Source organism: Carassius auratus, chromosome 34 (genome assembly GCF_003368295.1).
Source record: "Carassius auratus strain Wakin chromosome 34, ASM336829v1, whole genome shotgun sequence".
Classification (NCBI taxonomy): Eukaryota; Metazoa; Chordata; class Actinopteri; order Cypriniformes; family Cyprinidae; genus Carassius; species Carassius auratus.
The window spans coordinates 26,981,387-26,995,301 of NC_039276.1; the positions used below are offsets into that span (position 1 = coordinate 26,981,387).

A 13,915-nucleotide genomic window follows, 5' to 3' on the forward strand; every position below is an offset into this window, starting at 1 on the left:
TCCCAACCTTTTGATCAGATATGTTTGTGGTGGAAACTGAAACACTTGTACTGTATGTGTGTGTGTATGTCACTGTACGAGCATGACATACACACACGAAAAGAGCTGTGTGTTGTTCAGATGGCTGTAATGATTAGTAATATTCAGATATAGATTTAACTTGAGCTTTCAGTTGTGTTCATTTCAGTGACATCTGAGAAGTCTTATTCCATTAACGATTCGATGGAGATCTTGTCAAGCTTAAGGTCAAATAATACCAAAAAATACAAATAAAAATCCGATAAATAAAATATAACAGAATTTAACAGCATTTAGCATCCAGTATTCATATTTAATTTATAATTGTTTATCAGGGTTATCATAGTTAACAACAAAAAAAAAAAAAAAACAATAAAAAACATTTCCGTTACTTGAAATAAAAGACATTAAACTAAATCACATAAAATATATTAACCAAAACTGAAAGGCAAAATTTCTCATTTTAATATAGTTTCATTTACTTTAACTTGATGTAATATATATGTTTGTGCATGTGTGTGTGTGTGTGTGTTTGTGCATGTGTGTGTGTGTGTGTGTGTGTGTGTGTGTGTGTTTGTGCATGTGTGTGTGTGTGTGTGTGTGTGTGTGTGTGTGTGTGTGTTTGTGCATGTGTGTGTGTGTGTGTGTGTGTGTGTGTGTGTGCGCGCTCTGATAAATGAAATAGTATTTATTATTATGTAATTATTGTAAATACAGCAACAGTGAAAGGATTTAGAGAATTCAGAAAATCAAACACCACAAACTATCATATCACTAAAAAATTTCATCTTTAGAGATAATAAAATAAATATTATCTCTAATAAAGAGAAAACAGATAATCGAAATCAAAATCAATATATACAGTATATACAGTACAGACCAAAAGTTTGGAGTTTTCTTTATTTTCATGACTATGAGTCACACTGAAGGCATCAAAACTATGAATTAACACATGTGGAATTATATATGGAGTTATATACATAACAAAAAAGTGTGAAACAACTGAAAATATGTCTTATTGTAGGTTCTTCTTTTGCTTTGATTACTGCTTTGCACACTCTTGGCTTTCTCTTGTTGAGCTTCAAGAGATAGTCACCTGAAATGGTCTTCAACAGTCTTGAAGGAGTTCCCCGAGAGATGCTTAGCACTTGTTGGTTCTTTTGCCTTCTGTCTGCGGTCCTGCTCACCCCTAAACCATCTGGATTGGGTTCAGGTCCGGTGACTGTGGAGGCCAGGTCATCTGAAGCAGCACCCCATCACTCTCCTTCTTGGTCAAATAGCCCTTGATGCCTTCAGTGTGACAGTCATCAAAATAAAGAAAACTCTTTGAATGAGAAGGTGTGTCCAAACTTTTGGATATATATATATCAATTCAACAATAAAAAAAAAGTAAAGCAGAAAAAAAAGAAAGTAAAGAAAAAAAGAGTAAAGCACGTTTTCTGAGCTGAGAAGGTCTTTTCACCACACCACCATCATGCGGCTCATTACAAACAGAGAGTATTTGCAGCTTTGAGAGGAGTGAGCCCACACAGATCCTCTTCAGGCCTCTCCCGGCCCGTCAGACCCAAGACTGAGATCTGATCACCCAGCGCTCCACACTGCTGTGAGGGGAACCGCTTCAAATTAAACTAATTACTCCAGCACTCTTCTCCCTAAACCAGGGCAGTGCCCAAAGAGCAGTCTGTTCAGACACTTAATAAGACAGAGAGCAGGGGTTAATTTGTCTCACTCCTAATTTGAAACGCAATACATCCTATCTCCAACCAAGAGGTCCTCAGTTTATTCTACTCTGACACAAAACTCTTGTTAAAGCTAGTAGTGTTTTTTTTAGCAATGCAGAGTTTGAAACTATACAGCAAAGTGCAACAGATGTAACAGATGTGTTAGCAAAAGCACAGCGGTGAAGGAGATTTCACTCACAACAAGAGATATCTGGCAGCATTTGTTTAGATTTGTGCTGGACCATGCTGTATGATATTATATCAATTCTATCATGGATTTCCATTTAAATGTCAGATGCCTGTTACCAAACTCTTCCTTTCTGTTTTTGATTTAAATGGTTCTATTTATGCTAAACAGTCATTTGAGAATTCCAAAAAATGCAAATAAAAGACAACAATAACAGAAAGAATAACAATAACCAGAACATTAACTACACTAAGAAAATGTATTGGTAAATTGTACACTGTAAAATAATAATAATAATAATAAATTAAAACCTGGCATCTGTGGTTGCCAGATATTTACAGTTTTAAAATATATATTGTGCGTTTCTGGAATTACGGTATGACGTTTTATAACTTCTTACAGTCTATTCCATTAAGTGATATAATGTTATTACACCAAGCTTGAAAAAGTGCCTTTTAGCTTTAAAAACCATATTAATAAAGCTGGAAATTACATAATGAATTATGTAATTAGAGTTCCTGTCCATAAAACATGGCTAATGCTCATTACCAATTACCAGTAACTAAAAGAAACATAACTACTATTTAAATAAAATATAATCAAATGTGACGTGTCACACAGAAAATGGAATACAACTTTTGGTATTGTCTTTAAAAAGTAGTTTTTCAGCATAAATTGAATCGCAATTCATAGTTTTTTATTTGCAAAACTGTAAATTTGACAATATTTTACAGTAAAAACTACATATAATGTAACGTTAAACCACCTAAAGATTTTCCACTGTATATGGTAGAGTAACTCACACTTCACCAAGAGGTGTTTCCTACAGTATTTTTATAGTTTTTTCTCTTTTCTTTTTTTAAGTTGAATTTTAAAATTGTATTCATCATCTCATCTGTGAACCATGATACAACCTCAGTACTGGAGCAGCAAAAACTCCTTGACTCTTTCTCCAAACACGAGTCACAAGACCAGAGCGTGCTACACGTCTAACACACACTGCATCAGGAGAAGCTCAGTGTGCAGATCAACAAGGGTTCTGGAGCGCTTCTGTACCACTTGATTGCAAGTAATTATTCAGAAGCCTGTGCCCCTACTCCACCACACACCACCTGACACTCCACATCACATGGCAAAACGGAGAAGAAGAAAACACACACACACACATAGAAACACAACATGTAATTTTGCTTGGTGCAGCTGACGAGCCTCCTCACGGTCTCAGGGATGGAGCACAGCGCTGGCCTCTCTATCGTCCTCTCATCATTTGTTTTCTAGAAGCGCAGTTTCCATTTCAGCTGGATTACACCTTTTAATGTATCACAAGATTTAAGAAGGTATAAAAAAAATAGAAAACTGCATCTCTCATGTAATAGATTTCAAACGGGACATTTGAGCCTTTGAGTGAAGAGGAGCAGAAGAGTGCAAAAGCCCAGCGAGACGGAGCAACAGTCCTCAATAACCCTTTGTGTGCCATGGAGGCAGTGGATGATATGGGCAGCTGGAACTGGGTTATGAGACGAGACGTTACCTGCCCTTTTATTGTCACATGTGTAATAATCAAATAAGCCTGAGTGCCACTTTACCAAGCCGGGGTGTTTCCCTAATCACAGACATACTACTAGATACAGAAATAATGGAAGAATATGTATGTATCCGCTGGCTACTCCTGGGGATTTGGCTGTCAGGCGAAATGACAACCATATTTCAAATCTTCTGAAGTCATAATATACATAATCATGACGATCAATCATGTCACATTGATATCACAACATCCTATACAACAAACCTTATGTGACACTTCGAAAAATGCCTTACAAGATGCTGCAAGATGTTGCTTCAGAAGACTTGTAGTTTGCAGTCATGCAAAAGTTGGAGGTCCAATTTTTAAACAAAATACTTTTATTTAGCAAAGAAGCATTAAATTGATCTAAAGTGTCAGTAAGACATTTATTAGTGGTTTCTATTTTAAATAAAGGCTGTTCTTTTGAAATTCCTGTTCAACAAAGAACCCAGAAATATACATATATATATATATATATATATATGAATGAATGATTTCTGAAGGATCATGTGACACTGAAGACTAGAGTAATGGCTGCTGAAAATACAGCTTTGACATAAAATTGCATTTTAAAATATATTTAAATAAAACACAGTTATTAACACAGTTAGGCTATAATATTTTACGGTTTATACTGTATGTTTTATTAAATAAATACAGCCTTGGTGAAAAGTCAGATAGGTTATGAATGAATGAATGACATGAAGATTGATCAGAGAATTTTAACACACACAAAAAATACATTTCATAGAATTATTTACTTGAGATTAATTTATTTTAGATATAATTAATTAAAAACACACTATCTCATGGTGTGAGGGTTCAGTAAATATCTTAGACAGACAGTTGGTCACGTCAGACATGGGAAGTCATAAGGTATAGCGCACTAGGTTATTCTCTTCCAGTTTATGAATGTTATTGACCCCACAGGTCATGCAAACTTGGGTCTTTTATTTGTGTTTCTCCAGTAATTCTTTGTGGCTTCCTGCCCACACCAGCACAGTTGATTTTGAATCATGGCTCTTAATTATATGCTCGTGCCCTGCATTAATACGTGCATTAACATAACACATTGTTTATTCATTATTTCCAAGTCATTTCTGAAATTATGTAAAACCATTTCTAAACAAAGAGCGGGTTTTAATAAGACTTGCCATTTTGTTTCATGCAATTCAAATCCTAGCAAGATTCTGGGGGACTAAAGCGTCAAAAGGGATTACAAAACTACATATAAATAGGGCTTTAGGAAAACTCTGAGAAAAAGGCAAACAGGAGTCACAACACAAGTAACAGGGGGTTTTTATGGTAGCGTGTACAATCTTAGCCTTTCTGCAGTCGAATTTGAGCTTAATTAGAGTTATGATGCTCATGAATGACAAAAACCCCACTTCACCTTTCAAGCATTTTACCTTCAGTATTGGATTACATCAGATTAACACACAGCCAACATCTGTAACCATGTCACACATCAATATGAAGAATCATAAGCTTATCAGATTTACAGGACATAAATCAATTATGAGGCATGAATATAAAATGTCACGTCTGGTTTCTAATTTGATTTGTGATCAATATCAATGATGTTAAATAAAAGGTATAATCTGAATCAGCAGGTTATCTTGTTTAATTTGATATAAAACATCCATATAAGCATTTTATCTACAGTACATTATCAGCCTTTCTGCTCCCCATTGTCCAACACTATTTTTTGAAATAAATATAAAAATAAATATTATTCCAGTTAAAAAAAAAAAGTTTTCAAATATGACTGTAAGTAAATAAATAAATCAATAAATAAATACAACTTTTAAGAGTTGAATTACGTCATTACATTTTTTATATGAAATGGAAAAAAAAAAAATTTTTACAAAGTGCAGTGATGAGTTCATTGCGCTTTCTGAAATCCCTTTATTTAATTACTAAAAATTGAGTAGAAATTATAGCAATGACATAAGCTAAAGAAACATGTTGTCACATAGTGAGCACGTCAAAATAGCGATGGAAACACCGCCATAGAAGGGGGCCTAAATCTAAAAATGATTTGATGTATTTTAGAAAATGTGGCCAATGTTTTGTTTAGTTAGAACCACTGTGTAATGAATTACTGTATACACTGTAACCAAGAAATGGATCTCTAAGTTGAAAAAAATAGACAATAAAAAAAACAATGTAACTGTACTCCCCAGTTTGTCCTATTACTGTCATAAAAACATGCATGATTGTGTCTGTTTAGTTCAGAAATGCATTGATTTTACCGTGTGCTAAACAGGTGTTGATGCACTGAATCTGTAGGTCACTGTCTCTCAGTCTAACCTGAGGTCACTGTACATATTCAGCTCCAGACTGTCCTGTGGAACACAGTGTTTTGTGCAGTGCTGTGAACATGCTTATTATCAGCACACAATTATCTGGCCTAATCATGCAGAACCACACAACGGTCACCAGGGACCAAGGAAGTAACCACATTCACACCCAAACTCGCACCAGCACACAAACAGGCATTTATTGACAGTGCATCACAAGAAAGTCAGTGTCCCGTCAATATTCTCTTCACATATTTCCTGTTGATTTGATTTTCAGTCCATATTTCCTGACTGATTGATTTTAACCCCCTGTCACATATTCACACACGCACACACACACACACACACACAATGTGTGGTTAGATAAACCTCTTTCGAAAGCTGCTCTGGTTCACCAAAGTGTGATGCACATTAATGTACAGTATATTGCAGTCTGGGTAACAGAGTCCACAAAGCATCGATGCGGAGTTATTTTCTCTTTCAACACATTCAGAATTAATTCACACATCTGTGTCACATCCCACGGAGAGTGTGCTGAAAACTTGTGAGTTGTGTAAGGTACCTGGAGCATCAATCCCACATCTAACAGACAACTCTGATATGTTTAAATTAGAAGCTACAACCAATTTTTGTGGAGGTGAATATTTCATAGTAGACAGTTTTAAGATAAAACAAAAAATTATAATAAATTAATTAATAAAAAATCCTGAAGCACAAGTAAATGAATTCAACATATCAGAAATGACCTGTTACCAAGAGCAAAAATGTACTGTAAATAGATATGTCTTCAAATGTTGTATTATAATATAGCCGACTCTTTGGATTAGATAATATAAGATAAAATTAAGATAAGAAATTTGAATTACAGCAAACACATAAAAATTACTAACGGAAAAGACTGTCATAAGTTAAAAAGAAACTGATGTTGTTATAACAAACACTGTGCCATGAAAACTTTAATGTGTAGAAGCCTTATTTAATAAATTTATAAGCCCCATGAATTTTAGCATCAGCCTTGAAAAAGATTTTGGTAACACTTTAACATTAGCAAACTACTTTACTTAACATGAACTAACAGTAATAATAATAATAATAATAATAATAATAATAATAATAATAATAATAATAATTGCAAATGTATTATTATTATTATTTATATATATATATATATATATATATATATATATATATATATATATATATATATATATATATATATATATATATATATATATATATATTGTTCATTGTTAGTAAATGTATAAACCAACTTATAGGTCCTTTTATTAAAGTATGAACAAGATATTACCAGACCAATAAAAATGGAAAACTGTTAGTTCATAATGTTATATTTATTTAACTGTCTCGCGTGTCAAACATACATTAATTTCTAACATCATATACTCCCTTTCATTGTCTAGTGTTTTAAGTACGCATTGATTTCTCATGTAACAGTGACCTCTAGTGGCTGAAATGTAGATGGACCCCCACAAATCAAATGACTCACAGGTCATAAAGTGAAAACTAGTTTAGCACAGTATAACTGCAGCCTTTTTCAGGAAAAAATGGTCAAACTGGTTTAAATCCTTTCAGTCAGCATGAGCACACTCAGCTCTCTTCTCATGTGCAATATTATCCAAGACCTTTAAATAACACACTGCATAGCATTGCAGGAGGCCTACAGTTGCCCCCGAGTGAAACCAAATAGAGACAAAGACACACTAAAGACTGACAGTAATAGCCTATATATACAAACATGCAGAAATAGATACACACACCCTCAATGAGTTATGTGACAAACGGTTTGGAAAGAGAGCATGCAGTGATACATCTGTTGATATGCATGCTTAAGTTTAATGTTTGTACCATTGCCTCTAACAGTCCTATAGTGAGAGTGCACACAGCTGTCACCTGCCATATAGATGAGTCATTGCTCTTAGCCATTCTGCTGTTATAAGGACGCACCTGTCAGTGTCTCGTCTTCTGTCTGTCTCTGAAGGGATCGTAATATTGTCTTAAAACTGCATTCTCATTTGGCTTCCTTTGTTACTTTATCAATGGAATACAGTTTTTGGTTCTGGAAATGTTTAAAGGTTAAAGGGATAGTTCACCCAAAAATGAAAATTTGAGGTTTATCTGCTGACCCCCAGGGCATCTACGATGTAGGTGACTTTGTTTCTTCAGTAGAACACAAACTGAGATTTTTATCACAACCCGTCGCAGTCTGTCAGTCTTATGATTGATGTGAATGGGAATCAGAGCTAAAACATACATTAAAATCAATTTAATTGTAAGTCTGCACATGAAGTGATCGATTTGGGACAGGACCAATCTCAATTAGGAGTGTCAGTGGTCCACTTGAAAGATAGGTGGCGGTGAAATGACTGCAGACTGAGTTTGGGGGGGGGGGGGTAAATGATGACAATTTTAATTTTGAGGTCTACTATCACTTTAATGCATTTTGTGCAATTGTTTTGAAACCGTTCACGAGGTTCAGTTATAATGATGTTGGACTGCTCGGCCAATCACTAGGAAGAGAAGACCAGACAGAAGACAGAAGAACACGCCCACAGGAGCAAACATGAAAGAGAGGCCATAACTCAAACTGAGCTCGAAACCAGAGCACTTATACGTCTGATATTCCTTATACGAGCTTATTACATCCAAAACATCTAACCAAAAAACATACATAACAGTGACAACGAGAAGCAAGAAACCTGGAGAAAAGAGACAGCATTGAGAGTTGGACAGATGAATAGCAAGACGAAAGAGAGAGATAAAGGGTAAAGTATAAATTAGATGTATGTGAAATTGTTGAGTGCTGCACATGAGATGTACTTTACCTTCTCGTGCAATCTTTTACTTACCAGAAATGAGGTAGAGTCCACCTCCTGCTTTATAAAGGCAATGATTGGCAAATGGAGCTGCGCAAATAACAATGAAGCCTCCGGCCACCACAGCAGCCACACCGAGCAACATAAAGACGCTCCAGAAGCCTCTGTAGACTAAATAATGATGACGATTGTTCATTAACACAAACCAGAGGGAAAACAGTTCACATTACAGTAGCCAAAGCATTATACACTATGCAGTGACACTAAGGTAGACCTTTAAAAACAATGCTGTATGCTACTTCAAACCCATTTCATTTCTGTAGCTTCACTGTGAAGCATGATATTTGTGTTTTTTTTTTTTTTTTTTTACTTAGAATGAGAACAATAAGGCAATAAAAAAGTAAATATGGTTCGTTTTAATTTCATATTGACAGCTGAGATCACAGCAAGGCAATTATGTAGATACACAGTTATTTAATGAAGTAAGCTAATTATTTAATTAATAATAAACACAGGAATTATTTTGTTCCTGTGGCTCAGTGGTTGAGCATTGCATTAGCAGCGCAAAAGGTCATGGGTTCAATTCCCAGGGAACACACATACTAATAAAAAATAAATAGATGTATAGCCTGAATGCACTGTAAGTCGCTTTGGATAAAAGTGTCAGGTAAATGCATAAATGTAAATGTAAAAATGTAAATTTAAGGCAAGCTAATTATGAAAACAATCATTTAAAAAAATTAAAAAATATATATATACAATTTTAGGGTTAGGGTCTAATTAGTTTGTATGATTTTATTATAAAACCATATCAGCTACAATGGGTATTTTCATGGTGAGAAGTGGGATAAATTAAATATAACAAAATATTAATAAACTGAATTTTAAAACAAATCGAAAAAGATAGAAGTGTGGAGGAGGTGAAAGATACTGATATTGGAATTTGGCATTAGGGGCATAAACAATATTCATGTGTTAAATAAACTAAAATGATAAATAAATCAATCAACGTCAGTAATCAATAAACTTACTTATGGCAGTCTGATAACTGGTAGTGTTGTAGCTCTGGTCAGGGAATGGAAAGGGAAGAAGATATGCAGGTTTGCATTGCCTCGCGTGTGGCTGATTTTCTAAGGGAAGATCGAGAAGAATTGTCATTTTTTCTTAGTGTGCTAGTTCATTATTCATTGTTTCATATAAATGATTGTTTAAATTAAGATTCAGAACTGTAGCATATCCGAGTTGTTTGCTGACTGAGGTAATCTGAACACTATTCCCTCTCTTTCTTTTTGCCTTCTGCAGGGCCACAGGTCAGACCCCTGTGATATTGGTGGCAACGTCTCACCCAGAGCTTCACAAGAGCGCTAAATGCCACGAGCACATCACACTTTGTAATATGAAATAATGGTAACAGTTTATAATAAGGTTCAATTAATTCAAATGAGTTAATGATGTTGCACCAAAGGAAATATAACAGCCTCTTACCAAACCAGAACTTCCACAGATCATCACCGTCCATGATTTCATTAAAGCTACAGCGCCAAAAGAAGCCCTCATGATGAAAGGTAATGTCCTGGTCTTCACTAAAGTGGTCCTGACCCTGGTTAACCACAATATCACCTCGCTGTGAAGGAGCAGAGAGAAGAGGTCAGAGAGCAATGGACACATGTTGTCAAGCCACTGAAATTACAAATGTAATGAACAACTAGAGGACTGACACTTGCAGTCTATGGATGGACATATGCTTTTTATGTGATGCAGTTTACAAAAAAAAAAAGAAAGTCAAGAACATTATGGATTATGTGCTTTATTGCATTTAACTGAACCCTGCTCGAGAATTAAACTTAAACTGGTAACTGTTAGAAACCTTCAAGAGGAACTTGTATCCATAATACAACCACTGACCGTTATGTTTAGGGGTGGACCTCTGATGCATACTTTTTTCAGAATTTCAGCCTTGTGAAAGTTTCGTTCTCTCATGAGATGGAGTTGGATGCATTTCAAATTCAACTGAAATCTTTATGAGGCAAACCTCATTTGTGGCTCATTTGTGACTTCTGTTTGAATAGACACTGCACTGAGATTCAGTTCCGTTGGTTAGTGTTAAGTGTGGTGTCAAACCACAGCATGTGAGAGTCTACACTCAGACTGTAAATAGTGACGTATATGAGGATGTCATGTAACGGTCACTGCTTATAAACCAAATATGCCCATGACTGCTTGAGGATCTTGCTTCGGTAAGGATCAGAGAGCTGAAATCTAGTTCAGTTTAGTTTCAATACAAAACAGATACACTAAAATCCAAAACATACATTTTGTTATTTTAAAAAGCCATCCCTAAATCGACTCTTCTGATAATGCACCAGAACTAATATTCATATCAATAAAATAGTCATCCACTTCAAGCATTTTTTCTTTGCCCTAAAAGAAATGAAAGAACACTTCCACCCACCTGCAAAGTAACCGGACCTTTTGAATGGGAATTGCAGGTCTCAGATGCCAAGAGCCAATAGTCCGTGCCAAAAGACAAGAGAATGAACAGAGTTGCCAAGGCACCGAAGAGCCCGGCAAAAAATAATGCCACATGTAACTTCATGATCTTTCTCAGCTGTGTACTTCTTGTTAAACAGTCTCTCCTCCTTCACACTTAAAGTAGGCACTGAAACTCCTCACAATCTGCGTGAAAAATAGTTTCTTAGTCCAAGTGGCTGTTTAGTACTCTTTCGAGATCCGATGTCTATGTGTGTGTGTGTGTGTGTGTGTGTGTGTGTGTGTGTGTGTGTGTGTGTGTGTGTGTGTGTGTGTGTCCTCTTCGGACCTGGCACTGGGTGGGGAGGGGGCTTCATGACAGCACACTAGCGTAGAGCTCATTGAGCTATTCTGGTGAGTTGAGTGAAGGTGCCTGCTGCCTCTCTCAGAGGAGTGGTTTAAGAGTGGGATTTCAGCACGGACATGAGTGGATCAAAATATCCCACCACAACCACAGGACAATCAGCTGAGAGAGGAATGGAAATGAAGACACTAGAGCCCAGCATTTCCAAACTCTGTCACAAAGCCCATCAACATCTGAGAACTGAACTCTGAAGGATGTTAATGAAGCTGAAACCAGGTTCATACAGTAAATACATCCATTTAGACATAGCATGTGGATATACATTTATATGCATTACTCTTCAAAGATTTGGGTTTAAAAATGTATAGTTTTATTCGGCAAGGATGCATTCATTTGTCTTTCAAAAGTGAAAACCATGTATAATGTTTCAAAAGATTTATGTTTCATATAAATGTTGCTCCTTTAAAGTTTCTACTCATGATCGAAGAATACTGAAAAAGCATCAGTTTCCACAAAACTATTAAGCTGCTGTTTTCAATGTTGAAATGTTTCTTAAGCATGAAATCAACAGAGGGATCATGTGGGACTGAAGACTGGAGTAATGGCTGCTAAAAATCAGGTATAAATTACAGGAATAAATTACTTTTTTTTTTTTTTTTATATATTAAAATAGAAAACATACATTTAAATCAGTATTACTGTTTTAACTGTATTTCTGATTAAATAAATGAATCCTCAGAGAGCATTAGATACTTCTTTAAAAAAAATACTAATAAATAAATAAATAAACATCAAATCCCACTGACCCCAAACTTTAAACAGCAGTACAACTGCTTCCACTATGTATCATGATTTACCTTGAATCTATTGATTGAAATTGTCAGAAAATACACTCATTACACGTCAAGTGGGGCATTTTGCACAGAGCAGATAAGTATCACTGTGTTGTGAATTAAGACCAGAGCCACTGAAGTGGACATAAACTGGCTTTTCCTGAACATCTGCCCTTGCACTGAGCTGAGGGTAGAGGGATATTTAGGGATTAGAGATAACAGGAGAAACATTTCACCATCTAAAATAATTACAACAGATATACATTGATGACTGCACGTGCTGGAGTCTTGTGTGGTGAGGTAATGACTGTCTGTGGTGTTTTTGCACAGTAGAGCTGAGGTGGTTTATATAGAGTTCCCTGTGCTGCTCAATTTATCTCTGCACACTGTATCCCAACCTAGGTTGCTTTACCCTGTTATAATATTGAGAAACAACAGTCCTTTTCACCCATGCAGACAGACAAAGTTCATGCTACTTTACTGTTGATTTGGATTCATTATCTCAAATTAAGCTGTTATATGTTCTGTTATACAAAATCAAAAGCATTCCTTTACCACGAGATCTGAGGATGGGTAATTGTGAGTGTGTTCATATAAGCTATCTTGGGAACATCACTGTATCAGCTGCTCTGGGATGATGGAGGGTCTTGGGTTCCCCAATTCCACATTCAAAGCCAGAGAGGATTTGCAAACAAATTTCCAGAGAGAACCATGACATAATATTGGACTGAGTCAAGCTCACCTGACAGTATAACATGTGGATAATGATTATAGGTACATATTCAATTTCACAAAATAAATAAATAAATAAATAAAAAAACTGTTGAGGTCTGTAGATCAGGTTATGTAAGAAATATAAACCGAAGGTCATGCGAGTTCTCAAAGGCATGGCATCCACCCTCTCGCTCAAGTGACCCAACAAGTTGGTACAGTCTGACAAAGAAGAAAAACTCCCAGATGGGGCTCAAGTATGCAAAAAAAAAAAAAAAAATACATTTAATAAATACATAAGTTTTTTTTTTTTTTTTTTTTTTACATTTTTTACCTAATTAATGTTGTTCAGTTGCTTTGACATAATCTTTTTTGTTTAAAGCGCTATATAAATAAAGGTGACTTGACTTGACTATATTAAATATGTATTGTTTTATCAAATTAAATAATAGGGTATTATTTTTAATTGTATTTCAACGCAAAAAAATGTTACAAAAACATTCCATCAAACATCGACATTTATGAAGATCGGCTGGGATTGTTTTAAGTGTTTAAAACATTTTCACTTCCTTTGAGCAAAGTCGTTTTATATTGTCTCTGCTTTGAGGAAGCAACGAAAAACTGAGAAACGCCCAATTTGAAATATTTCAAAATAAACGCTCAATTTTAGAAGATGACCTGCAATACCAGATTCATATCATCCGCAGTTCAAACGCAGCGCGCGTGTCAGCCAGACGCGCTCAGTGGACTGTACCATTAACAGGAGATCCTCGACACTATATGAACCACCTCTCGGCATTACACCACGTCAAGTCCCGCCCATTCGAGCGCACGAGATTAGCTACATCTCTTTTGAAGTGATTACATACAATTAGCCAAGGATTTTCGTGTTTTCTAGGTGAGTATGACTG

The 13,915-nt window shown here is 35.6% G+C and overlaps 1 protein-coding gene across 1 annotated transcript; it reads right to left on the reverse strand.

Annotated features, from left to right (window-relative positions):
* Positions 1-7,963: 7,963 nt before the first annotated feature.
* LOC113053658 (transmembrane protein 182-like) lies at positions 7,964-11,386 on the reverse strand. The gene is made up of 5 exons (XM_026218836.1): positions 11,080-11,386; positions 10,113-10,251; positions 9,659-9,757; positions 8,661-8,798; positions 7,964-8,510 (listed from the first exon to the last, which is right to left on the reverse strand). The coding sequence occupies exons 1-5, from the start codon at positions 11,221-11,223 to the stop codon at positions 8,287-8,289; spliced, it is 744 nt and encodes a 247-aa protein (XP_026074621.1). The 5' UTR covers positions 11,224-11,386; the 3' UTR covers positions 7,964-8,286.
* Between the last annotated feature and the right edge of the window lie 2,529 nt (positions 11,387-13,915).

What these genes read in the sequence shown, in the direction of transcription:
- LOC113053658 (XM_026218836.1), bottom strand. Translation starts at nt 11,223, where the DNA reads ATGAAGTTACATGTGGCATTATTTTTTGCCGGGCTCTTCGGTGCCTTG. An exon ending in AAGGTCCGGTTACTTTGCAG is followed by an intron (nt 10,252 to 11,079) that starts GTGGGTGGAAGT and finishes GCTCCTTCACAG; the next exon opens with CGAGGTGATATTGTGGTTAA. An exon ending in CAGTTATCAGACTGCCATAA is followed by an intron (nt 8,799 to 9,658) that starts GTAAGTTTATTG and finishes ATCATTATTTAG; the next exon opens with TCTACAGAGGCTTCTGGAGC.